The sequence below is a fragment of the Chenopodium quinoa genome, unplaced genomic scaffold (genome assembly GCF_001683475.1).
Source record: "Chenopodium quinoa cultivar QQ74 unplaced genomic scaffold, ASM168347v1, whole genome shotgun sequence".
NCBI classification, from domain to species: Eukaryota; Viridiplantae; Streptophyta; class Magnoliopsida; order Caryophyllales; family Amaranthaceae; genus Chenopodium; species Chenopodium quinoa.
In genome coordinates, this window is record NW_018744656.1 from 25346 (window position 1) to 53201 (window position 27856).

A 27856-nucleotide genomic window follows, 5' to 3' on the forward strand; every position below is an offset into this window, starting at 1 on the left:
GTGGGGACCATTAAATAGTAGAATATTATTAAAAAGTGGAGAGAATATTATTAAAAAAATAGAGAGAAGTTACTTAAAAAAGGAAACGTTTCATTAATTTAAGCACAGTTGCAAAAGGAAAATGTTTCATTTATTTAAACCCAGAGGGAGTATTCCTTAGACAAGTGTCTTTAGAATATTTCTGGACACTTTATATGGTAGCCGTGTCCAAGATATTGGTCAAGACACGCTTTTCACCATGTCGAAGTGTCGGCGAATATTTTTGAAGTAGAGTGTCGGACACGACTCCTAATTCCGAGTTGGAGTAACATAGAATAATATATATGTAGGCAAATACTGCCTTTGTTCTCGAAAGTTCTAAAATGTTGGAAAATGTATGCAAGAATGAGTTGAATAGTGTCAGCGAAAAACTGGATAAAGTGAAAGTGTAAAGAACTTTTTGGAACGAGCTAAGTAAAACGGAAAGCGTAAAGAATTTTCAAGAATGGAGGTAGTAAATGACATTTAAAATTTTGACACTAAATCTCCATAAGTAACTGAATAGCATGGTATATTTATGATAGAGAAAATGTATAACAATCTGGTACCAAATGATCCTTTTGGTCTACTTCATTGTTTTGTATATAAAAAAATAAAATAAGATAAGAGTTTCTGACCAGTGCTTCTTGTCAGGTTTGCTCTTGATGTTGATTTTGATGCTCCAAAAGTTAGAGTGCCCATCCGAACGCAGGGTTCATCCAAAATAGACAGTCTTTTTCTTCTTGATTTTGGTCATTTCACCCTAAGGACCAAGGTAAGTGGATCTGATTTGTATGGTTAAGACATGCTTATGAACGTTATTATTACTTTTGTTGCTTTACACCCCTGGACAAGAGAATAAAGTATTTATTCCCTCCATCTTTTTAATTTTATAGTTTTGGATAGTGAAAATGTAGAGAAAAAGGCCAGAAGGAGAAAAATGGCTGAAAGTAGTTTTTAACTTAAATGTGAGACAACCCAAAATGGAAGATGTTAACTTGAATAATGTACCGGGGGGGGGGGGGAGGGGAGGGGGTGGGGGGTCGACTATAACTTTGATATTTGTTTTGGTATTGTTATGTTTTTTTTGGAACTTACTGGATTGGACTTAGGATGGATTGGTAATGTGCTTTATTGTTGCCGTTATTTGATGGTTATGCTACTACAACTGTCGTAAGGGGAAGCTTCCCCCCTGCGTCATTTGTGATGTCAAGATTCATGGATACATGCTTTACTATATAAGCAGCCACTCCCCCCCCCCCTTCCACTATTTGAAATGGATACTTAAATGTGTGAGACACTTGCATTTTGGCAAACCTTATGTGGGACTAGGCTTATAAATGTGTAGTGAGTACAAGGAATTTTTAGAAGGCACTCTTGTATATTAAAGACTAGAGTGTGGGTGAGAGTGGATCGTCTGAGGCGTAGTGTATAAAAAGGCTCAAGTCGCAATGAGGCGATGAAGGTCTAGGAGCACCTTGGTGGCGCTCGATGCGCCTCTTTGAAGTGAGCCATACAATATAAAACAATTAAAGAAATTTGTCTATGTGCGCCTCAGGTGCGCATCGCCTATAGCAAAAAAGGCGCTTTACCTTAATTGCCTAGGCGCGCCTTTTTTATACACTGCAGAGGCGCACTAAATGAGATCATAGCAAGCTCAAGTGGGGTTGAGGTGGTGTATGAGACTTTGTAAGTGCAAAAATATCTTGGTCTGGGTTGGCTTAACAAATATAAGGACATTATCCTCTCCTTATCCATTTTGGTTTAGGATTTTTGGCAGTTATTTATAGAACAAAAGTTTGAGCATTCGGATTTATAAGTTGGAGATAAGGGTTTCCAATCCCATTCTTTAGTGGCTGTAAACTTCCAATTACAAACTACGTATTAATAAAAATACATTAAATTTTCAACCCTTTTCTGCCTATTTCATATGCGACTGATCTCCTATCTTTATAGCCCTTTCCCTTTCTCTCCTTCTACCAAATAGCTTACCTTTCCTTTTTAAGCTACAAGTAAAAAACTAATTTATATTACCAAGAGGGTCCCTTCCCCCTAATGTATAACCATGTACTTATTTTCTTATGCACCCAAAGGTTAAAAGAGGGTGATTCGTGTGTATAATCACAAGTGCAACTTAATCTCTTGAGTCCTGACTTCCAGCGTTTAAGGTTCGACTTAATACCTTGAAGGGAAGTTGCATGGGTTGATTTACTCCCTAGCTCAGTTATTCAGCAGATTATTGGGGATCCCTGGTGGATAAGATGAAACAACCTCCTCGAGTCTTGCAGACTAGGTCAACTTTTTGTTTGGAGGCAATGAACATGTTCCGATTTTTGTGGATAATTTGAGAGTAAGCTATGTTGCGTCCAGGTTCTGTTGGGCAAACCTTTTTTGGGAAAGAAAACTGGAATATAGGGGTTTTAGAAAATGAAGAAGAATATTTTGATAGCCATTGCCTGATGAAAGGATTTTTTTGACAGGACTTGGGTTGTTTTTCTATTTATATTGTTTTCTTTTCTTAAATTATCTTAAACAGCTTGATTTTTTGTTTTGATTTTTAGATCCTTGTTCTAATATATATTTTCTTCTCTAAAATTACAGAATTTATTTATTTATTTTTTCCCACAGAAAGTCGGCATTTGTATGGATTGTCTTCCAAAAAGAAAAATTAAACTGGGTTTCTATTGTATTTTCTGTTTCTTTATTGTTAAGTAGTTGGAAGGGTGTCTATAATAAAGCTGTTGAGGTGGAGTTTTGGCAAGTACTTATATGGCCCTTGAATTTTTTTCTTTTTTCGATTGTATCAAATAAGTATAAATACTATCTTGTGCTCCTGTGGCTGCTATCTGATTCATTAAAGAAGAAAGAAATAAAATCTGACTATTATTTGCTACAGGAAGGTCAACATGATGAAGACCAGTCATTATACTCCCGCTTCTATATTTCAGGGAGAGATATTGCTGCTTTCTTTACAGAATGTGGATCTGAAAGCAATAATTGCTCATTGTTTGCTCCCCCAAAGGATAATTATCCCTCTGGAACTCCTGTGGAAGATGTGGAAAATAATTCTTCTTTGCTTGATAGATGTGGGATGGCAGTGATTGTTGACCAGGTATAATTTTGTATCTTTTTCCCTAATATATTTATATATCTGGGCTCTAGAAACATGAAAGAACTGTCACTATTGTTAGCATTTGATTGCGCCATGTTTTTCTTTTGAGTTTCTTAGCTAATTTCCCCTATTATGCACTTGTTAAGATAAAGGTACCTCATCCAAATTTCCCATCTACGCGCATTTCGGTCCAAGTCCCAAATTTGGGAATTCACATCTCACCAGCCAGGTACTCCAGACTTATGAAATTGTTAAACATATTTTATAGTACGTTACAAAGCAGTGGACAGCCTGTAGATGAGATCTTCCAACCTGAACTTGCTCCTTGGAAAGCAGCAGATATGGCAGCGGAAGTGAGAATCCTGGTTTGGAAGGTATGATCAATGAACTCTATGCCTGTTCATGTATTAGCAATTTGAAACTCAAATTGTGTTTTCCACTTGCCTAAACTTAATTTATTGCTATTGCATGTATAATGCAGGGAATCGGAAATTCTGTTGCAGCATGGCAACCTTCTTATGTTGCTTTATCAGGGTTTTATCTATATGTCCTCGAGTCTGAAAGGGCTCCCTTCTACCAACGCTGCACTAGGTCTGCTGTTAGCGTTCTTGATTCATTGCATTATTTAGTACTTCTTTGCTTTTTCATTTTTTCATTTTTTTTTTGGCTATTGTGCATAATTTTCGTCAGATATAAAGTCCTTATTAGTTAAGGTTTCCATGTATATGTGATACTTATGTCATTTATTAATTTTGTAGCATGGCTGGGAAGCAAGTGTTTGAGGTTCCTCCAGCTAATGTTGGCGGATCACTCTTTTCTATTGCTGTCTGTTTTAGAGGCATGGATATCCAAAAAGTAAGTTAGCTTTTCTTTCGTTTTATGGTTTTATTTGTTTGTTTGTTTTGGATGAAGAATTGTGGAAAGAGAATCCAAGTAGGATTGGGGGGTGGGGGATCCAGAGTAGTCTGGTAGTAAAAGGATTCTTCCTCCTATTAATTAAATTTAGCCAATCTCTTGAGAACATCCAGAGTTGAGATATTCTTTATGTCAAGTCTTTAAACTACCCATGCAATAAATATGCTTAGTAGGATATTTAGTCTTATAAGTGTTATTAGCGAGGAAGACCATAGAAACATCCATTGAGAAAAATAAAAAAAGCACTTTAAAAGGAGCCATTCTTATCGAGCTACAGCATATCTTGTCATTCCCCTCAAAATCAACATTTGTAACAGAAAGATGTTCTGAAGGCCTTAAGATTGACTCTTCATTTTAATTTGAGTGGGATCACAGGCCTATGAAGAGCCTAGAAGTATTAATGTCCCCAAGAAACACTCATTTTAAGATCCACATGTCGCTGGTAACTCTGCACTGGATCTCTTTGTTGTTACCTATTATGCTTTTTGGTTATTGGTCATATTCCATTGGAGTACGTACTAGCTAACTTGTAATGAAACCTTTACTCAGTTGAATCTCTCTGTTGACAAAGAACTTGAGAGTATGTGACTTTCATTCTTCTTCGTTTGCTTTCTTGTTTGTAGTTAATAGCTTTGCTTTTACCGTAGGATGAGTAAGAGTTGACAAAAAATTAAGGGGGTGTTTGAGTCAATGGCTAAATTGGTGGGGTTCCCTGGAGAAGAGGGCCAGCAATATTCTCTCCTTAATTTTGTGTGTTTCTTTTATTTTTTTCTTCTGTAAATAACAAAAAAAATTAGTTTCTAAAGTCCTGAAAAGTTTTTGAAATTAAAAGTTGAAAAAATTGATTTCTTTGTACTTAGCCATATTTCTGTATGGAGTTGATTCCTTGGTGTTTTGGTACTGAAATTCCTTATTAACTGACCCTAAAGAAAATATAGAAGAGCTAATACGAACTCCAAGGAGTTTGTATGAAAGTAGGCCAGGAGCACAAGTTCCAAATTGTCCTGTACTCATGTGTGTTATCTCTTTGGCAAATTGTTTTTGCTGTTTATGCAATTTAAATTTAAATTTAAAATATAAAGAAGGGACTATTGCTTAGCCTTGTTATCATACACATCATTCCGCAGGCTCTGGAATCCTCTGGTACATTGATTATAGAGTTTCCGAATGAGGATGAAAAATATGTATGGCTGAAAGGGCTTGTAAAGGCTACATATCAAGCATCTGTAAGATGTTACTTCTTTCTTTATAAAATTATTTGTTTCCTGCTTAAGTGGTACTAATAATTTTATTAGTATTCTTTTGTGTCTATGTACATTTCCTATATGTTGATGATTGTTGGTTCATTCAGGCTCCATTATCAGATGGTCTCCTTGGAGATACCAGTCACAGTGTAGGTGGTACGGTTGATGCTCAGATTGCTAATTCTAAGGCTGTTGATCTTGTTATTAATGGAACCTTGGTGGAGACCAAATTATTTATATATGGCCAGGTTGCAATCCCTGTCTTTTTAATATTTCTCCATAATTGTGCCATTAAATATATTGTAGCCACTACTTATTGTGCCATAATTATATATATATATATATAAATAAATATATATATATATATTGTGCCATATATATGACCAAATTTTTCTCCATTATTGTGCCATTAAATATTAATTTTTCCCCCCTTATGATGATGTCGAAGCTTGATGTCTTTTTCAATTACTACTTGTCTGCTCATTTCTCAATATAGTTGGGCTTGTTGATCCTTTGTGCAAGATGAGAAAGAAAAGTAGAGAGAAGTGGTGGGGGCGAGGGTGGATGGAGAGTTAAAAAGTTAACATGAGTAATCTTCAACAAGATGCAGCTGTCATGATTTGTCTTTTACTTTGCCCTGAAATGCTATCCCTTCCATCCTAGAATTTCCCTTCACCTTGAAATTTATGAGTTGCATAACTTACAATGTTTTTTTTTTTTAAATTTTAAAATGGTGAATATGAGTTGCATAACTTACAATGTTTACCGTCATTCTTGTCTTGTAAATGATACACTCATCTTTATGATCTGCATTTCCAGTGTGGAGAAGAGGGCCAAGAGAGCCATGATGAGACCCTCATTGTTGAGCTTACTGCTGGTGGAGGAAAGGTTTGTGCTGCTTTATAGCTTACCATTAATAGTTTATTTGTCTTCTCCTTTGATGCCCTTCTCTCATGCTTAGAGGTATACTGCAGCATTATGTTTATTATTACTCAGCATGTATACTTTTAAGCAGTGGTCTTCAATATTGGTGGGGCAACTTAGTTTTTCCCAAGAGGAGTGTGCTGCAGCCTGCAGGCAGTTTTTGATTATTCTCTCTCTCTCTCCCTTTTTTTTTAATAAATTTTTTATATAGAGCTGGTTATCTGAATTTAATACTATTGCTTTTACAGGTGCATGTTATCCAGTCTGAAGGGAACTTAACAGTCAAGATGAAGCTTCATTCTTTGAGAATTAAGGATGAGTTGCGAAGTCGTTTGGCAACAAATCCCCAGTATCTTGCTTATTCAATTGTGACAAGTGATCAAATACTACCCTCGCCTACTTCAGTCAATATTCAAGCAAATCAGTCTTTTTCGGAAGAAGAAGAAATATTTAGAGATGCTTTACCAGAGTTCACTCCTGCACCAGATATTGCTCATAACCTTGAAAGTTTTGTTGCTGATCCTGAGGTTTTGCTTTCTAAAAAGGATTTGGGGAAAGGGAAAGGATCCTCATCAGAAATATTCTACGAGGCTCTTGGAAGTGACAACTCTGATTTTGTCTCAGTTGCATTTATGACCAAGGATCCTAGCTCTCCAGAATATGAAGGCATTGACACACAGGTATTCGCCAAAGCTATTTTTCCTTATTCCTGTGGTGGAGCTAAAAAATAACAATGTTCTTTAGATTTTCCTGCTATGGGTCTTCTAACCTATTGTATCCAATATTTTCAGATGAACATATGTATGTCCAAGCTGGAATTCTTTTGTAACAGGCCCACAATTGTTGCTTTAATTCAATTTGGTTTGGATACGAGCTCTGCGAATTTTGAGGGAAGTAGTAAAGGTGCAACCATGGCTTCTGAGGACATAAAAACTACTAATAAACCGGAAAAGCATGATGATGGTGATGATTTTGTCAAGGGTTTGTTGGGATATGGTAAAGGACGAGTTGTGTTTAAGCTGAGCATGGATGTGGATAGCGTTACTGTGTTTCTGAACCAGGAGGATGGTTCTCAGTTTGCTATGTTCATTCAAGAAAGTTTTATTTTGGATCTCAGGGTATGTTGTCTTTTGTTACTTTTTATGCTATTCCTTTCTGTATATTCTAGCATGATAGTTTTCTTCACCTTTTCTTTATATTAGAAATCGCGCTTATTTAGTACTTTCATATTCTTTAAAGTTAACAATTTTCACCGAATTAATTTTTACAGAAATCTTATGTTGTGATCAGACCTTAAAATATAATGAATGCTTTCAGACAGGTTCATTTACGTAGACTAAATCTAGACAACTAATTTTCCCTAATTCATTATGGTTCGTGCTGTCTCAAGTAGAGTAGCTTGACTTTTTATTACTCATTTCATCCCATCATCCTCAGAGGTGCCTTAGCAGCTCACTTTTTGTCTGTACTTATTTACATTTTGATTTATTTAGTGCTTATAGAATGGATAGTGAGGCTCTTCCATGTGTGTGTTGCTGTAGCTGTATGACTGTATTACATGCGACACTTGTGCATGGATTGTTTTGAATTATCTGTCACAAACTGCCCTTTGAAATCTCCTTTCCAGTGAAGTGGGCTACATATCATGCAGGACCATCATTGTTGCCTGGGCTTTTGAAGATACATTGTTTTATTTATTCACAAATTACATGCTTGATTTCATGGGGAATATTTGTAATTCTGTTCTTGGATAAACTATATGTATGATTTCATTTAAATCTGCAATTTTGTTCTCGTAAGCTATGTGACTCATCTAGACTTTACTAGGTTCATCCATGTTCTATATCCATTGAGGGCACACTGGGAAATTTGAGGCTGCGTGATATGTCTCTAGGTGCTGAGCACTGTTGGAATTGGCTTTGTGACATTCGCAATCCAGGTGCTGAATCACTTATTAAGGTAGATATACTGTTTAATTAACTCTACTAATTTCTATATGTTAGGCCCCAAAAACAAATTTTATTTATATTTTATTTGTTTTTCTAAATTTGTGTTTAGCTTGCATCTTATGCCTTACGTGTACTATTTTTCCAGTTTGCATTCAAATCTTACAGTGCTGAAGATGATGATTATGAAGGATATGATTATAGCCTTACTGGTCGTCTGTCTGCTGTTCGCATAGTTTTTCTCTACAGGTTTATCCGAGAGGTGAGACTGATTCTGGGTACCTATCCCTACTGGCTATTTTGGGGTCAGAATTGCCTGGCTGTACTGACACCCTCTTTTAATGTATCTATGTATAGTGAATTATCATCATTCTCATGTCAAAGGTTATGCTTTAAACTTGTCAAACAACTGCAGATAACAGTGTACTTCATGGAACTTGCGACCCCCCATAAAGAGGAAGTCATTAAGTTGGCTGATAAAGTTGGTGGTTTTGAGTGGATGATTCAAAAACATGAGATTGATGGAGCCACAGCTGTGAAGCTGGATCTGTCGTTGGACACTCCTATTATAATTATCCCAAAGCATTCTATGAGCAAAGAGTTAGTACCTATCATCTGAGTCTTTTTTGGAAGTTGTGTATGTATAACTTATGCTTTTTATCCATTTGCGAAGGTTAGGGTTCAATCACTAAGTCTCTGGAATGGGTTTGGTGTAGAACTTTTTTACACACTAATCTATACTTGTAGGTTTTTCTGAGAAGCAATTTGATGGTTAAAATATAGGAACAAATATTATTAGGGAATTATTTGGTATGGCTATTTTAAAGAATGTTTTGAATTTTGGAATCGCTAGGCTATTTTCTTAAAGAATTATTTACACTATTCCTCAACTAATCCTGCCACACTTTGTATACGAAGAAAAGATTCATCCTTTTGTTCTTCAAAAAGTGCAAAACTACATTGCACTAGGGGGATTTGCTGATCCTTTTCCACATTGACAGAGTTAATTTAGTAGAGCAATCCATCAATCAAAGCCTTAATCCATAAGTGGGGTCGGCTACATGAACCAAAAGTGATTATTCCGTGTAGTTATTGACAAAGATCTTCCTCCTCCGTCCCTTACGATCAAATGCCTCATCCTCATGCAAATCCATATACTTCATATCCTTCCTAACTCCTTCCAACCAAGTCTTTTAGAGCAAACAACAAATTTTCAATTAATTCTCGGCATTCTTTAGATAAAATTGGCAGATGGCTTGGACACTGATGAGCTCCTGCTTTTGCATTTGCTTGCTTTTGAGCATCAGGTCTCTCTCTTTTACATAGTTTATTGTTGCAAGCCAAAATTCAGGTGTTTTGGTTGGGGGGGGGGGGGGGGGCGCTCCTTGGATCTCGGTGCTTCGAGCTTTTTGGCTGTTATATTATGATTAGCTCTTAGGGGTTAGGCAACTGTCATCTACATCCTCGGATGCTGTTCTGCTGCCTGGTTTAATTTACTTTTGTTTATCTTGATGGGAGGTTTATGTTTAAGTGGTTTAGTCTCTTGCCATTTCTTTATGTCCGTTAGCATTACAGTCAAAGTTCATTATGCATAAGGTGATCAGTTAATAAAAAAGCTATATCCTTAGCTAGGTCCTGATCTGCTTTATAAACAACTGAGCCGTTAATGAATTGAAAATGATATGTGGAAGCATGTAGCCCTAATGGCCAGTATAAGAAGCTAAAACTAGATGCATTAAGGATTATATATTATTATTAAACTGATTGCCTCGTGATTTTATCATGTATTCCTAATTAATACATTAGGAATTGTATTGAATGCCTCTACTTGGTCTTTAAGGCAACGTATAGTAAACCATTAATAAATTGATGTTCTTTACTGATCTTATTGCGCACTTCGTGTTGTAATTTATAAATTGAATTTATAGGTAATTCGTTAAGATGTGTGCTTAAAAAGATTGTCCTGTGTGCTTTTGCTAACTTATACTACATAAATAGCTTTTCTTTTACTGTGATCTTTCTGAACTTTTGTATTATGTCCCATCAAATTAAGTAGTGTCAGATTCCAAATGGTTGCACACAGTGAAATTTGTTTGCAGAACTTATGGCAGTGTCCTTTTGTGTACTTAATGCACACATAGAGATTTGTTTGCAAAACTTATGGCAGTGTTCTTATGTGTACTTAATATCTTTTACTTCTGCAGTTTTATGCAGCTTGACTTGGGTCAGCTAAAAATTAGAAATGAATTTAGCTGGCATGGATGTCCTGGCAGGGATCCTTCTGCTGTCCACCTTGATGTTCTTCGTGCTGAGGTGAGCCTTCTGTCCGCCTATTCCAAGGATCACCATCTTTTACTTTATTGACTTCAATTTGACCTGCAGGTCCTAGGAATCAACCTTTCTGTGGGAATTGATGGTTGCCTTGGAAGACCAATGATGCGTGAAGGTCGTGGACTTGTTATCTGTGTCCGTCGCAGTCTAAGGGATGTTTTCCGTAAGGTTCCCACACACTCTATAGAAGTTCAGGTAATATTTACAATTTTCTTTCCTGTTCTCTTTCCTATCTATCTAGCTGATAGTATGATATTTCTGAATGGTTGACTGTGTAGGGGTTAGGCTTCCAGTGGTGAAACCTTACTGTGTTTTTGGTTTTTGATATATGACCTGTTAGTAGGTTTGGCCATTGTGCTCCTAAATATTTCTGGAAAGTCTATTAAATGACTTGAATCTCCTTATGCCACGTGTCTCACCACTCAAAAATATCACTATGTTCTTGTATGATGATTCTCCTACTAATTACCTGCTCTCATGGTAGTGTTGATGTCAGTGAAGGGAAGGATTGGTGGCAGTGGGGATTGGCAAGAAATATTGAGGTGGAAATGTAAAAAGCAGGGGTAGGGTTGAAAGAGCTGGTGGTTGTTGCATCGGCTAGTGCTGTGTGCATATGTTAATGTGGTAGAAAAGAAAGAGAAGTAAAACAGAAGTGCTATGATTGCAGACAATCTTTGCTTATTTTTATAAATAGTTAACCTTATGTTTTGTCCTCTCTCTTTCTGACTCCAATTTTTTGACAACAGGTTGATTCATTGCATGGTGTCATGTCAGACAAAGAGTATAATGTCATATTGAATTGTGCTTACACTAATATGAATGAGGAACCAAGACTTCCTCCAAGCTTTCGTGCAAGCAAATCTGATCCACAGGATACAATGAAACTGCTGGTTGATAGGGTCAATGCGAACAGTCAAAATTTTCTATCCCGTACAGTATCCATTGTGGCTGTTGAAATTAAATTTGCTTTACTAGAACTGTGCACTGGGATCCATGAAGAATCAACATTAGCTCATATCAGCGTCAGTATTGAATTTACATGAATTTTTAGAGGATTATGCTCCCTTCTTAATATCCTAACTACATTGAACATGCTTTCTTTTTTTGATTCCTTCTCCTTCCTGTATCTGTTTGCAGTTTGAAGGTCTTTGGATGTCTTACAGAATGACTTCCTTGTCTGAAGCGGACCTCTATGTCACTATCCCCAAATTCTCTATCGTGGATGTTCGTCCTGATGCAAAGCCTGAAATGCGACTGATGCTTGGATCGTCATCAGATATCGGCAAACAGGTTTCTGCTTCAGGAAGTGCTTCATCTATGATTGATATCAACTATTTGAGAACTCAGTCTAGAGATTCTTCTGCCCCTGAAATGCCAACGTCAACAATGTTTTTGTTGGACTATCGATGGAGAGCATCATCCCAATCTTCAGTGGTGCGGGTACAACAACCAAGAATTTTGGTTGTACCGGATTTCCTTATTGCTGTTGCAGAATTTTTTGTTCCATCTGTAGGAAGTATAACTGGAAGGGAGGAATCGATGGATCCAAATAACGATCCCATCCGCAAAAGCCACAGCATTGTACTTCAATCTGCTGTCTACAAGCAGCAAGAAGAGGTTATTCAACTGTCTTCAAGTCGACAATTAATTGCAGATGCTCCAGGGATTGAGGACTATGTCTATGATGGTTGTGGGAGGACGATATGTTTGAAGGAGGACACTGATATGAAGGAAAGTCAGTTTCCAAGATTTCAACCTATAATTGTTATTGGTTGTGGAAAGCGATTGCGGTTTGTGAATGTGAAAATCGAGGTACTGTAAGATCTGTATTTTGTTTATTTAGTTTATGCGAAGACAGGCTGTGTGCTATGAAATATTTAGTAAGTGATAGCTTGTTCTTTTGTGTGTTGTAGCTACCCGAATCTGTGACTAGCTTACCCTTTTGTATTTGGATGACACCTCCTTAATGCCCTTTGTTCATTTTTTTTTTTTTAACTGAAAGAAGTCAATTCATATTTTTCAGGTTCATCTTTTTGAACTGAAGGTGCATTTATTTGCTTGCTCATTTCTTGTAGTCAAGACTCATATTGCTAAACCATTCTATTTATCTTTTCTAATAATAGGTTCATTATTACAACTCTAGGTCAATATTCAGGTTCATTATTTTAAATCTAGGTCACTTTTATATGAGTTGTAGGGTTGTTTATTTTTAAGCTGAATGTTTTGTTTCATGCAATATTTTTTTTTCCCTGAATTAGCGTTGCATGTTAAATTTGTTTGTTGGATAATGTTCTTTTTTTTTTTTTTTTTTTGGGAAATATCATTTTTTGTGGAAGTAAAAATTGATCTATTTACATCGAAGTTTCATGGATAGCAGTTTTGAGAGAGTGACTGAACGTTTCATCGTCTTATTGTGAGAGAAAGCTAACTGCTTCATAAAAATTTTGAATTATCAGAATGGGTCACTCTTGAGGAATTATACGTATTTGAGCAATGACAGCAGCTATTCAGCATCTCCAGAGGATGGTGTTGATTTTAAGTTTCTTGAAAGTAATATATCTGATGAGAGTAATGATCTACAAAATGATAGTGGATTATCTTACATATCATACTCTTCGAGCGGACGAGATGACGGATCTAAGTCTATTCAAAGCTTTACCTTTGAGGCTCAGGTAAGATGTATCTGCTTTCTGATGCTTGTGTATGCATGCTGCTTCTTGCTTCTTTCTGTTCTGTTTTGCTTGGACAGTCCATATCTAGCCTAGTAGCCTCAGTTTTACTATATGGGACTTTCATGATTTCTCTGCTTTTGTTATGCTCTGATGTCTGAAGCTTACAAAGTGAGCTTTGATGATTTTACTTGGCATTTAGATTTATCTGTTGATACAAGAGCGTTGATATTCTGATGTGGGCTGATGTATATATTAAAGTTTCTCTTCATATCAATGGCTAATGACTTGTGTTTCTATGTGGTTAACCGGATCGTCTTCACTCATAAGCATTGTTTTTAAATTTCTGTTAGGCTGTACTTTACATTTTTAATACTCCCTACAGTCCTTTTAGTTAGTTTCAGTCTTTTCTTGCACATATAGTAAGGAGGAGAGGGTATAAATTTGGCTGCATGCTGGTGCAAGTTGGATATAGAGTACTCATATCTTAGATCCATTTATATGCATGTGGGTACTTTGTGTTGGGTAGGTAAGGGTAAGCTGTTAAAATTTATTACCTAAAATGGAAGAGAGACGAAAATCAACCAACTTAATGGAAGAAATGAAAATGGAAGTGTAGCCAGAACAAAGCCTTGGTCCCAAAATGATTTGGGGTCGGCTAACATGAATCGTCATAAAGAGCCGTCTGAAAAAGGGCCAATTAAATGAACTGCATGGAGCTTATTTTCATCCAGTTGTCCAATCATTTCATCATGACACATGCATTTCATGGGTTGCATTATGTTGTTATATGGACAGCCATTATAATGTTGCTGGTATTAATTTGAAATTATTGTTGTTTTATGTGTAGGTTGTCTCTCCAGAACTGACTTTCTATGATGGAACTAAGTCATCTCTAGATGATTCCCCATATAGCGAGAAGCTAGTTCGAGCAAAGTTTGATCTAAGCTTTATGTGAGTGCCTTTTATTTATAAAATTGTTGTTATGCTTTCTTACTTTATCATAAAGATGCATTGTTTGAATTGTCAACAAGCGTGTTTTACTATGCTTTTCATGTTTTATACGTTGCATGAATGTATTTTCGCATACCCTGAAGCATTATCTGTTATGATTTTTTGGGTTATATCACCTATTTTTGAGTGCAAATTTTTCCCTGATTTTTGTCATCTGCTTTCCCCATCTTTCATTTCTCCATTTTCCTGCTCATATTAGGATCAAAGGCCTCACCAAACATTTGAGCTCAAATATAGCAGCAAGAAATAATAGATCAAAGAACCCTTGATTGAACTGGATGAAAGCGCACTGAAGTCAATGTAATGTGTAGCATTTGTTGCACATAATGTGTAGCATCCGTTTTAGTAAATGTTGCACATAATATGAAACAGAGGTAGTATTTCAAAATTTGTGCATTGAAATTATGCAAAAAGGTAAAGACGTGTCGCTCAAAAAAAAAAATTAATAAAGAGTGAGTAGTAGCTTGCTGGACATGAATAACATTAAGTTTCAGCTTCTTTGACAATGACTTCTATGAGGGTCAATGGTCGTGGCAGATTATATGCACGTGGGTAATATTATGAGCTAACACCCGATTGTGAACCACTACCATATCATTAAACAATATTTGGTCCTGGTATCTTTTTTTCCCTGCTCTATTTGTGGGTGACTTTACTGAATAAGTCAATGGGATACTGAAGGGACCTACTAGTGGATCTGCCCTAGAATAGGTATAGGTATTGACCTAATACAGCTATATGTTATATCAAACCTTAATACCTTGCTCTTAAAGAGTCTAGGAGAGAACAATAGCTTTGCCTTTGGATCTCCATAAGTTTGCCAGAACAGCCTCCTCTTTGGTCATTAGGTAACAAATGTTTCATGGAAGTGTTTTCAGGCTTCATTATCAGCTGGTGGTGCTCTCCATTTTCAAGACTTGTATTTCCTCATCTTTTGCGGGTCATTATCATGAACCATGTTTTGCAAATATGTTTGTATCAAATAGAAATAACATATATCATCATCCTTTCATTTCTTTTTTTCCTTTGGCCTATTTTTAAGAATTAATCATTAACTTTGTTTTCATCTTTCAGCTCTCATGTAATAATTTAATTGGTGCCTTCAGGATCTCTCTTTGACATTTTTTCATGGATAAATTATTCTAATCATTTAGATATCGATTTGCTCAGGTATGCGTCACAGGAGGATGGTACATGGATCCGTGCACTTCTGAAGGACTTAACCATTGAGGCTGGATCAGGACTTGTTGTTCTTAGTCCTGTGGATGTTTTAGGAGGTTACACCTCTGTGAAAGAAAAAACCAATATATCTCTCTCCTCCACAGATTTGCACCTACATCTTTCTCTCAGTATCATATCACTCTTACTTAACCTCCAAAATCAGGTGTCTGGTGCACTGCAGTTTGGAGATGCTAATCCTCTGGCATCCTGCACTAACTTTGAACGTATATGGGTGTCACCCAAAGGTAACTAACCCCAGGATTTAAATCCTCACTTTCAAATAATGTTCTATGTCAAAATTTTAGCTAGTTAGGGGGTCACATTTATTCTTTACCTGAGGTTGTTGCTTGTATTTACAGAAAATGGACCTCAGTGCAACCTCACATTTTGGAGGCCTCGTGCTCCTTCAAATTATGTAATTCTAGGAGACTGTGTCACATCAAGGTAATAACAAGAATTGATCTGTGTTTGAGGCATTGCACATGATTCGTTCTCCAGTTTGCACCTTTGATTTTATCTTTATAGCACAATCAGAAGTGTCCGTTATGTATTTGTGTCTGGTGACTTCTAAGTGTAGTTAAGTCTTCGTTAATTCTTGTTGATGCCTACCTAACTTTCCTTGTGAAAGAGTTATGTGATCCCTATAAATCTTTTTTTATTTTCTCTTGCTTTGTGTTATAATTCTTATGACACATTCTACTGTATTTGTAACAGTTGTTTCCTTAAACAGGTAAAGCAGCATCATGATCTAATTCTCTGGTTCCGTTCGCCTGACCTTTTGAATATTGTGTCCTATTCTTTTAAACCTTTTGACTTTTTTTTTATCTTTGACTGCTATTATGTGTACACTCATAAAATTTCTGTGAAGCTTTCTACAATTGATGCTTTTTTTTCACTTTAACTGTATATGATTAACAATATGGGACTAAGGCTTTGTTGTTGTATACGATTAACATGCCATGAGGCTTCTTTACTCCTCACCAGATGGGTGTGGAGGGACTGAAAGCAGTTGCAATGTTAAACTGTTTATTTTTTAATGCTGTGCATCCCTAATGATTGTAAGCTGTTTGTGCCTTTTCAGGTCTATTCCTCCTTCACAGGCAATGATGGCAGTTTGTAATACTTATGGACGTGTAAGGAAACCATTGGGTTTCAAATTGATTGGATTGCTTTCTGAAATTTTAGAAATCGATAAAACTGAACACAGTGTAGGTGCAAAAAGTGAGTGTTCTCTGTGGTTTCCAATTGCCCCACCAGGATACACAGCCTTAGGTTGTGCAGTTAATGTTGGAGATCAACCCCCACCAAATCACGTTGTTCACTGCATACGAGCTGATCTTGTAACATCAACTTCATATTCAGAATGTTTGTTAAACCTGCCATCCAATTCCTGTTTCCCATCAGATTTTAGCATTTGGCGTCTAGATAATATTCTTGGCTCCTTTTACTCCCATCCTTCTGCTGGCTGTGCTTCCAAAGAATTCTGCTATGACCTGATCCCTTGTCTTAAATGGAGGGCTTACCGGCATCATTCTTCTTATTCAAAGCCTGCATCAAAGCTCTGCCATGAAGATGAACCAGCAGTTTCTCAGGGAAGCAAGCAAAATTCAAGTTCCAGTGGATGGGACATCCTTAGATCTCGAGTTTCACACAAATGTTTCATGTCTGTCCCAAATTTTGAAAGGATCTGGTGGGACAAAGGTGGAGAATTTAGACGGACGGTTTCAATATGGAGGCCTATACCTCGGCCTGGTTATGCTATTTTGGGTGATTGTATAACAGATGGGTCTGGTTCTCTTATCTCCATTTGCTAGTTTTGTCAATCATAGCATAGATGTTAAATTAATCAAATACTTATCTTTTCAGGTTAGAGCCACCTACACTTGGCATTATTTTCTTGGCTGATAATCCAGAAATCTCCGCAAAGCCTGTGAAATTCACAAAAGTTGCTCAGATTTTTGGGAAAGGTGTGGATGAAGCTTTCTTCTGGTATCCAGTTGCTCCCCCAGGTTATGCTGCAATGGGGTGCATTGTCACTAGAACAGATGAGCCACCAAGAGTTGAATCATTTTGCTGTCCTAGAATTGATCTTGTTGGCCCCGCCAGTATTATTGAGGTGCCTGTTGCTAGATCTTCAAGTTTAAAAGCATCTCAGTGCTGGAGTATATGGAAAGTTGATAATCAGGTTTGATTATATTGTTTTTAAACTTGAAGATCTGTGTTGATGTGTGAATTTGCATATGGTGCTGAATCACTTTAGATTGAATTTTATCCCTTTTAAATGGTTAGGCTTCGACATTCTTGGCACGTTCTGATTTGAAAAAGCCATCAAGTCGCTTGGCACTCTCAATTGGAGATTCTGTGAAGCCAAAGGTACGAGAAAATGTGACATCTGAGATGAAGCTAGGGTGTTTATCCGTTACTATTCTTGATAGCCTGGGCGGAATGGTAAGTTGACACAAATGCTCAGAAGCACTATTTTATCATTTGTGCTTTTTCATGTTTATGCATTCTGATATTCTTTGATAAATTCCTTTCAGATGACACCTTTTTTTGATGTGACCTTCAACAATATTAAGCTTGTAGCCCATGGCCGATTTGAAGTTATGAGTTCAGTTCTTATCTGTTCAATGGCTGCATCAACTTTTAATACACAGTTGGAGGCCTGGGAACCATTTGTGGAGCCATTTGATGGAATTTTCAAGTAATACAATGTGGCTTAAATACTTTGTTCGACTCATGTGGACATAATATTTGAATTTTTGTGGTCAATTGAAATCCATTATTCGTTTTTTCCCTTGATGCTTCTGATCCCTTGTTCTATCTAAACCCAAATTTGAAGCTGATATATTATTTTTCTATTCCTTGGAGGTTCGACACTTATGATACCAGTACTCATCAAACTCCGGGACTTGGGAAGACACTGCGCATCGCTGCAACCACTATCTTAAATCTAAATATCAGTGCTGCCAACCTTGATTCTTTTGCAGAGGCCGTTGTTTCTTGGAAAAGGCAGAGAGAACTCGAGCTTAGAGCAGCGAAGTTGAATGAGGTAATATAATAGCTGGAAATTATGTGTATTATGGCTATTAGTAGATGTCTTATGCTTAGCAACTTGCAGGAATCTGTTCTTCTTCATCAGAGAGGTGAAGATGGTTTATCTCTTTCTGCATTAGATGAAGATGATCTTAAGACTATAGTTGTGGAAAATAAGCTTGGGTGTGATATTTATATCAAGAAGCTTGAGCAGAACTCCAATACAGTTGAAGTTTTACATGATAATAGATCCACTGCAGTCTGGCTTCCACCTCCTCGGCTTTCTGATAGATTAAATGTCACTGACAAAAATGGGGAATCACGCTATTACATTGCTGTCAGAGTATTAGAAGCAAAGGTGTGATAGTCTTATAAAAAATTTAATCTGAGATACTATAATAAGTTAATAACTGCCTTTGTGGTTGCCCAACCTCTGAAGGAAAGACCTGACTTCTTTCTGAAATAATGCAGCATATACCCATTGTTGATGATGGCAACAGCCATAACTTTTTCTGTGCTCTGCGTCTTGTGGTGGACAACCCACCAACTGATCAACAGAAGTTCTTCCCTCAGAGTGCGCGGACTAAATGTGTAAGACCGTTCATAACAAAAGCTCTAGATTCTGATCTGGGCACTGCCAAGTGGGATGAGCTTTTCATATTTGAAGTTCCTCAAAAGGTATCTCTATGCATCTTCTCATTGCTCATGTTAGGGATGGTGTTAAATTCTCTATGAAACTTTGAAATGCTGAGGGGTAAGTACTCATCAGGAACATTTTGCATATGATCACAAAAAATATCTATGAAACAAATTTGAAACAGCAATCACGACAACAAAAATTTTTTGACAGACAAAATCATACTGGATGCTTCTCAAATTTTAAAACATCCAGAAATTCATACCAACATTCGCAAAAGTTGTGTGTCAATTATGCCGAATATCACTTAAGCATAGTCCCATTTTCCACAGTTTAAGATGAAATACCCCTCTATCCTAATTAACCTCACTACTTGATTTTCTGCTTCTGAAATTCAAACCATTCCTTATCATCCACAAACACCCAAGCGATAATGCAAACTTTCAGATCTAGGGTCCCATTAAATCTTGATCTATTTATTGAAGTATTAATTGAAAGAAAATGTGAACTAAATGCTGAGCGCTTTTCTCAACTGGCATGGAAATTTTGGCTCTGAAGGTCGTTAAGTATATTGTGACCAAGAGAGAATACCAAAGGATGTTGAATCAAAATAGACAGGAGGGATGATTTAATGTGAGAGAGAAACCCCCCCCCCCCTTCTCTCTCTCTCTCTCTCTCTCTCACACACACACACACACACGCACACGCACACACACACACACACAATGAATTAAACTGTTTGTTCTATCATCAAATAAATTACAACTTGACTCGTCACACACACACAATGAATTAAACTGTTTGATCTATCATCAAATAAATTACAATGCTCATAAAAGATCTTTACTTTATTTGACATGCTTCCCTTGCTTTTAAGAGATGCAAATTCAACTACACCTTTTTTTTAATTTATCATGCAATTTTGACAGGGTACTGCTAAACTGGAAGCAGAAGTCACTAACCTTGCTGCTAAAGCTGGAAAAGGTATGCATTACATCTATTGTAGCTGTTTTCATTCATCTGTAGAAGTTTGTCGGTTGTGATATCAGGATTGTATATTTGCTCAAGCTGTTACCAATTGCTTTAGTTTGTTCAGTGCCAGGTGGAAGTTGAGATGGTGATAGTTGATAAATTATTATTATTTGTGTGTGTGTGTGTGTGTCTTGGGGAAGAGGGGGGGAGGGAGGGGGGAGGCGGAAAGAGGGGAGATGAATCGATCTTTTGCATAGGCTTGGAGTCCTCTATGGAGTAGGTATCTTGTGTGTGTTCATCCTTTGGGCTAGTAGGAATCCATTTGCATAGGGTTTTTTTAGATTTCATGCTCACTTTTCTCTCCAAGTGTTTAGCTGCATAGTTGAAGATGAAGACTGATTGCAACGGTTTAAATATGCTTTGTAATTAAGATGTTTAGCTACTATATAGTATTAACCATATAATGATAATTGACTATGAATGGGAGGCACCCCCTTGACTCAATGAAAAAAGTGTACTTGCTGGAATAAAGAATTTATGGTTCTATGAATTTTATTATCTTTTTTAAAACATAGTTGCTTGGTTTCACATGTATCATAAAAATTAAAATACAGCCTAGTGGTCTTAGTGGAGGTGATTTACCTTATATTTGAACTAAATTAGTATCCATGCACACCACTTGGTCTAAGAGAAGATAACCTGTGACACGACCTCGTGTTTCATTGCTGTTCATGAATCATGACAGATCAACAAACTTGACATTAAGTGTAGGTTCTGTTGACTCATCAGACTTGTGTGAATCTGGACTGCTATAGGCTTTTTTGGATTATATATAATTGAGAAATTTATGTTTAGTTAGATCTAGCTTTCTTTTGTGGAAAATGTTTTAAAAGTCAATTCCCTGGTTTAATTATTTAACACAGGCGAAGTTGTTGGAGCATCATCCTTTCCTGCTGGACATGGCTCAAGTACTCTTACTAAGATAGCATCATCAAGGATGTTGCATCAGCAAAATGCTTTTAAAAATATTGTGTCACATCCACTGAGGAGAAGGGTCAGTACAACCTACTTTGATTTTGTACATGCTTATTATTATATATCATAATATCTTATTTCTTTATCAGGATCAGGAAGAAAATGAGGGAGGCGTGATGAATATTGGCTCTCTGCTGGTTTCTACATCTTATTTTGAGCGAAAATTAGTTGTAGATTTACAGAAGGATACGACCAACAATAATGAAGTTGACTCTGATGTGGGTTTCTGGATTGCACTTCGCCCTGATGGCCCTTGGGAGAACTCTCGGTCTGTTCTTCCACTATCAGTTTTTCCAAAAAGTTTGGATGGCAATCTTCTTGCTATGGAAGTCATCACAAGAAATGGGAAGAAACATGCCATTTTTAGAGGTCTTGCAACTGTTGTCAATGAGACCAATGTTAAGTTAGACTTGTCTCTGTGCCCTTTATCTATGATTGATTCAAGGACAAGAGATACTCGTCTAGGAATGGAGAATATTGTAACATTAGATCCTGGATCAAACTATATTCTACCTTGGAGATGCATATCTAAGGATTCTGAAGATTGTCTCCGTGTTCGTCCTTATGTTGATTTGTCTGGCTCATCTTACTCTTGGGGTCTTACAGCTAGTCTAGGCTTCCCCTATACCGGTGGAAAAGAGCAACACCCTACAGAACAGGGTCTGCTCTCTAGGCAGAGTACAATGAAGCTGAATGAACTTGAGAAAAAGGATGTCTTATTATGTTGCATACCCAGCACCCAAAATCAACAGTTTTGGCTTAGTGTTGGTATAGATGCATCAGTTCATCATACAGAGTTGAATGCACCTGTTTATGATTGGAAGATTTCCATAAATTCCCCACTAAAGTTGGAGAATCGACTTCCTTGTCCGGCTGAATTCTCAATTTGGCAGAGGAAGAAAGATGGAAAAGGTATTGAGCTACAGCAGGGTAAAATTTATTCCAGAAAAAGTGCACATATACATGCTGCAGATCTCAGGAAACCCGTATATCTTTCCCTGTTTGTTCAGGGTGGTTGGACTATGGAAAAGGTATATAGTTCACTAGTTGTGGTATTTTATAAATACTGTCAGTAGATATCAGCAGGTTCTTCTACCCCTCTTTTTTTTCATGACAAGCTACTATTTCTTTATCAGGAATCTGTTGTCATCTTGGATCTCTCATCTGATGATATTGTTTCCTCATTCTGGATGGTTCAGCAGCACACTAAAAGGTGTTTTATCTTTTTTTTTTCTGTAATAAATTAATCAAAACTCTCATAGAGGGGGGGGGGGGTGGAAAGTTTGGAGCTGTGTCTGGAAACTGTTTTAGTTCTGGAGCAGGATTTTCCCTGTTCACTGAAATGCTAAAATGTTAGTATGTTGTTGATTAGCTCATCTCTACTCTAGTCTAAATTGATTAGGAATAAAGAGGGGCAGTAGACTATGTTGGATATGTTTCTCTTGCTACCAAACTTCAGCCTCGTATGGAAATATCTGTTCTGAATTTCTGTGATACTCGGACTCGGCTCACAACCCCACATACCAGTGCTGACACTATGTGACCTGGGTGCGGATATGGGATCCGTGTTGGACTCTTGGGAGAAAGAGTGGAATCAGCACTCAGAAACCATACATCTAAAATAGAAGTTTGGATCCTCTAAAATAAGAGCCAAGACTTTGTGGCTTTTGTGCGGAAGGGAGAGATGAGCAGACTGGTCCCACTAACCCTGCCGGTATTCTTCTCCGGTGATGGGAAAGCTGGTCCACCTTTGACAATTTCCCGACTCAGATCTGCATATCTACTTTTTCCCCTTTTTTATGTTTTAAATGTGCAGTGGGGATAAATTCACGTGATTGTCTATTTACTTCTCTCTATCTCTTTTTTATCTTCTTTCGTTTTTACCTTTATCAAGATTTTGAACAGTAAATGTTTTTACCTTTTTCAATATTTTGAATTGTAAATGAATTTCCTGATTATGATCCATATCTGATTCCCACACCTGGGCCCGGACATCCTAGCTGAATTTCCACGTTTAATTACATTCTCCTATCTTAAATAATCTCCCTCTATATCTATGAAGAAAAATAATTACATGTAAGGTCCTTGTTTACTCCACTTGCTGTTACTCTGAATCTTATCATTTTGTGTATTCTTATGGATCTACAGGAGGCTGCGAGTAAGCATTGAGCGTGACTTGGGAGGCACCAGTGCTGCTCCCAAAACCATCAGATTGTTTGTCCCTTATTGGATTGTTAATGATTCCTCTCTGCCTCTGGCTTATCGGATAGTGGAGATTGAGCCTCTTGATAATGGAGACAGTAGCATTTTTAAATCTGCAAAATATTCAGCCCCCAGGAAGAATGTTCAGGTCTTGGATGTGATTGGGGATACTAGCTCAGTACCCAGCATGCTCTCCCCCCAAGATTATGTTGGACGTGGAAATGTTCATCTCTTCACATCTCGTAATAATACATATTTGTCACCTAAAGTCGGGATTGCTCTAGCTATTTTTGACTCTGAGAACTACAGTCCTGGTATTTCACTTGTTGAGCTTGAGAAAAAGGTAGTGGATTTAGAATCCTTTGTGCTCTTTTAATGGAAGTTGTTTTTTATTTTCCCCGTTGCTGTGAAAGGCATCACATGAAGCCGCACTAATGATGTAATATTGTGAACTATTATCAGGGGCGGGTTGATGTTACAGCCTTTTGCTCGGAGGGATCTTACTATAAGTTTTCAGCACAGCTGAACATGACTTCAGATAGAACAAAGGTAAGAATTCTGTGTTTGAAGATGGTCTTTTTGTGTTGAGCCAGTAAGAAGCGTCTGTTGAAAATTAAGGGCTCTTTTTGACGTGTTCTTTAGGAAGTTATTCATATTAACCGTACCTAGGCCTGTTAAATCAGGTTTGGTCATTTGGATAGGTCATCTTTGAGTTCAGATTATTGTAGGTCAAGTAGGATTGAGTCACGAGATGAAAAGTGCTTGCCCTGATCCTGAACTTTTGGGTTTGGGTTGGTCTTATGGATTAGAGGCATTTTGAACTTTGTGTAATACAATAAAGCAACCAACTGATCTGCTACTTCATTTCATAATTCATAGTTTCTTGAGAGTAGTAAACAAATGTATAATGCTGTAATAATGTTGATATCGATATAAGATGCTACTTCTTATTCAAGTTGAATGATTAATTATTTTGTTAATCTGTATATCTTGCACTTATTTTCTTGCTCTGTGTTGACCCAACATTTTTTTTTGTCAAAGTGTATTATCTCTCTGTAGTTCTTTTGGTGTTATTGGCTTTGCCTATTTGATTGTCCTTCAGAATTTTGTGTTGCAATTAATGATATGTGAATTTGAAACTTTCAGGTTATTCGTTTCCAGCCACACACATTGTATATAAATAGAGTTGGTTTTAGTGTGTATATTCAGCAGTGTCATGCTCCATTTATGGACCACATTCGCCCCACAGATCCTCCAAAAGCCATCAGATGGCACTCATCTTCTAAAGTTGAAATGTTAAAGGTATAGAAAGTAGATTTATCTTCACTATGTGAAGATGACTTCTAAATATCATTATTTGTCTTTGCCCTAAGGTTATTGAAATTCACTGTTTGCTTCAGCTGCGGGTGGATGGTTATAAGTGGAGCAGACCATTTAGTGTTGGGTCTGAAGGAATGATGTCCATTGTTCTGGAAAGTGACTCAGGCAGCAAGGAGTTGATTTTAAGGGTAACTGTGAGAAGTGGCACTGGAAATTCGCGATATGAAGTTATTTTCCGTCCAAATTCTCTGTCTAGTCCATACAGGTATGTTTTGTTCCAGTTTCAGGTTTAATTATCATATCTGAATCCTGGATCATGACTACAATTATGCAAATAGTGTCTTCATCTGTTCCATTTTGGCTTATGAGCTTCAGCTATTGTTGAGAACTTGAGATTAAATTAAGTACTATTTTGGGATGCTGCAATAATTTTTTGGTCTTTCTATGCACAATTCTTGGTTTAAAAATCTGAATAACTGTGATATTTGGGGAATTTCCAATTTGATCCTTATTCTGTAATTGAATTAAATCCATCTCAAGTTATTTATAAAAACTTAAGAATTAGGAGTTTTACTTTGAATTGAATGACGGAAGTCATATCGTATTGTGAATTTCACCTGTGAAGGTACTGAACTATTGCAACTTGTGACCTTCCTTGCCAGTGTATTGCTCTCCATTTTTTATTATTTGCTTGTATATCATTTTTGTTCCTGGTATTTATGGGCTCAAGTGACTAATAGCTGTCTCTTACCAGGATTGAGAATCGTTCTATGTTTTTCCCCATTCACTTCCGCCAAGTTGATGGAACTAGTGATTCGTGGAGGTGCCTTCCTCCAAATGCAGCAGCTTCATATGTATGGGAAGATGTCGGAAGGCGGCGTTTGTTGGAGCTATTTGTAGATGGATCTGATCCACAGAGGGCAGTGAAATACAATATAGATGAGGTATTTGATCACCAGCCCATGAATGTTGGAGAAGGACCAACTAGAGCTATAAGTGTGGCCATTGTTAAAGAAGAGAAGATGAATGTGGTTAAACTTAGTGATTGGATGCCTCAAGATGACCCTGCACCAGGTGTGCAGAAAAGAATTCCGTCATCTGTATCACCCCTTCCCAGTGCTGAACCTGAGAATGAGTATCCTTCATCTACCTCGAGTGCCGAATTCCATGTAGTTGTTGAGCTTTCGGAGCTTGGTTTGTCTGTTATTGACCATACACCAGAAGAGATTCTTTATTTGTCAGTTCAGAATCTTCTTCTGTCACATTCTACTGGCTTAGGCTCTGGGACTAGTAGGTAGGTCATAGTGCTCTGACTTGCTTTATAAGAATATTTCTAACTGAGCCGTGTCCTATATTTTTCTCCTGGGATTATTATCAAGAGGACGGGTTAAGTAGTCCATTGTTTTGATATTAAGAAAGCTTTTCAGAATAGGATCAAATTTCTAATTGATTGTCTTGAAGTAGTTGTCCTCCTTTCCATTTTGGTTTATTTCAACTGTATAGTTATATATATTATGTTTTTGTATATTTAATGCATTAATTCACCACACTTAAAAGTTTTTTTCTAATTTCCTTGATTTCTTTGTGAAAAGTTGTAGAGGACTAACACATGGTTTCTTTTATCAAGTAAATTTGGACAGTATCATTTACTGGCTTTCTTTATCCATGTGTTTGGTCATTAGCAATATTTGTATGGGATGAAGTACATATTATATTTGCAGTTGCACTCCCTTGTATAAGTATTTTCTTAGAAATATGCTATGTTGGAACTGTGTTATGTTGTAGTTTGATTAAGCTTAGCTCTTGTGATTGTTCAATGTATTGTTGTTTTTGTGATCTAAACTGCTTTTTAATTTGCACCAATAATAGTTGCATTATTGATGACCACTGATTGAACTTGGGCATTGTCTTTTCGTTGCAGATTTAAATTGAAAATGCGTGGACTTCAAGTGGACAATCAGCTCCCATTGGCTCCCATGCCAGTTCTTTTTAGACCGCAGAAGGTCAAAGAGGAGATCGACTATATCTTAAAATTCTCTGTGACATCACAATCAAATGGGTCACTAGATTTGTGTGTCTATCCTTATATAGGATTCCATGTAATTATTCAATCTATATTCTTTCTTTTTTCTATTTCCTTTTTTCCCCTATTTATATGGGTGTGGTGGGGGGGGGGGGGTGTTTCTTTTTTCCCTTGTGATCAATCTTTCAGTATTGATTGTCATCTTATGATTTGGAACAGGGATGTGACAACTCTACATTTTTAATAAATGTTCACGAGCCAATCATATGGCGCCTTCATGAGATGATTCAACTGATTAACCTGAATAGGATAAATGCTGCAAAAACAAATGCTGTTTCCATTGATCCAATCATCCAAATTGGGTATGAGAAATTATTTGAACTGTATTGTTGGATCATGTTTCGACTGTGTGCGGCTACTAACTTCTTGATTATTTTTTTTATAGGGTTCTTGACATCTCGGAAGTACGATTGAAGGTGTCAATGATTATGTCACCAACTCAACGACCAAAGGGTGTCCTTGGTTTTTGGGCATCCTTGATGACGGCACTGGGGAATATGGAAAATATGCCAGTAAGAAATGTTTCCTTAATCATTGACTTTAGTTGGAGTTTCTTTCCACTGTAGTCTAGTTTAATTGTTTATTAGTTTTAAGTTGAAATTTATTCCTGTCAGACTAAATCCATATCATAGTTATATTTTTCTGTATTAGTCTTTGGAACCCATTGCTACTCCTTTTTTCTTAGAGTAACCGCAACATCTCCCAGATTTGGCCATTTCATAATAACTGCAACACTTCTTTGATTAGCAAGGTCTCATTAATATTTATTTGTTTCGTTCTCCCCTGGCATGTCCCACTAATGTGTGAGAAGGTGTGTAATGATGACTAAATATAAAATCTCCGTCTCTTATAGAACACCCCACTCATCAACTTATACATTATAGAACTACCCTACTACATTTGCATTTACATCATAATAACACATTTGATGGCCTACACCTTATTTCTCCTAAAAGTACATGCTCAAGCAACCGGAGGGAGTACATGAAGCCACCTCATATTCAATATGGAGTATTGTGTACAATTAGATTCATAAAATCGCAGCTCTGATCACTTGCTTTCAAGTTTTGATGGACATCCATGAGTCCATGACCAGTGATAATGGACCTTGTAATCTACTTAGATTTTTATTCTATTTAAAGTGTATGGATCTAGTTTTTTCAGAATCTAATCATCT

The 27856-nt window shown here is 37.0% G+C and overlaps 1 protein-coding gene across 2 annotated transcripts in view; it reads left to right on the forward strand.

Moving 5' to 3' along the window:
* Window positions 1-27856, forward strand: part of LOC110701710 — a 53599-nt gene that overhangs the window by 19651 nt on the left and 6092 nt on the right. For both annotated transcript variants that reach the window (XM_021879336.1, XM_021879335.1), the window contains exons 18-57: window positions 673-793; window positions 2915-3130; window positions 3277-3504; window positions 3612-3721; window positions 3889-3985; window positions 5173-5271; window positions 5397-5537; window positions 6109-6177; window positions 6462-6893; window positions 7005-7331; window positions 8041-8172; window positions 8308-8421; window positions 8575-8759; window positions 10364-10472; window positions 10542-10685; window positions 11237-11512; window positions 11628-12302; window positions 12947-13162; window positions 14010-14113; window positions 15344-15639; window positions 15754-15838; window positions 16476-17180; window positions 17261-17579; window positions 17684-17842; window positions 17935-18098; window positions 18266-18446; window positions 18516-18788; window positions 18902-19108; window positions 19997-20051; window positions 20963-21093; window positions 21164-22105; window positions 22211-22287; window positions 23223-23619; window positions 23739-23825; window positions 24423-24578; window positions 24677-24861; window positions 25351-25890; window positions 26518-26695; window positions 26839-26981; window positions 27065-27191. In XM_021879336.1, coding sequence (XP_021735028.1) covers window positions 673-793; window positions 2915-3130; window positions 3277-3504; window positions 3612-3721; window positions 3889-3985; window positions 5173-5271; window positions 5397-5537; window positions 6109-6177; window positions 6462-6893; window positions 7005-7331; window positions 8041-8172; window positions 8308-8421; window positions 8575-8759; window positions 10364-10472; window positions 10542-10685; window positions 11237-11512; window positions 11628-12302; window positions 12947-13162; window positions 14010-14113; window positions 15344-15639; window positions 15754-15838; window positions 16476-17180; window positions 17261-17579; window positions 17684-17842; window positions 17935-18098; window positions 18266-18446; window positions 18516-18788; window positions 18902-19108; window positions 19997-20051; window positions 20963-21093; window positions 21164-22105; window positions 22211-22287; window positions 23223-23619; window positions 23739-23825; window positions 24423-24578; window positions 24677-24861; window positions 25351-25890; window positions 26518-26695; window positions 26839-26981; window positions 27065-27191 — 9202 coding nt within the window. The remainder of the gene's footprint in view (window positions 1-672; window positions 794-2914; window positions 3131-3276; window positions 3505-3611; window positions 3722-3888; window positions 3986-5172; window positions 5272-5396; window positions 5538-6108; window positions 6178-6461; window positions 6894-7004; window positions 7332-8040; window positions 8173-8307; window positions 8422-8574; window positions 8760-10363; window positions 10473-10541; window positions 10686-11236; window positions 11513-11627; window positions 12303-12946; window positions 13163-14009; window positions 14114-15343; window positions 15640-15753; window positions 15839-16475; window positions 17181-17260; window positions 17580-17683; window positions 17843-17934; window positions 18099-18265; window positions 18447-18515; window positions 18789-18901; window positions 19109-19996; window positions 20052-20962; window positions 21094-21163; window positions 22106-22210; window positions 22288-23222; window positions 23620-23738; window positions 23826-24422; window positions 24579-24676; window positions 24862-25350; window positions 25891-26517; window positions 26696-26838; window positions 26982-27064; window positions 27192-27856) is intronic.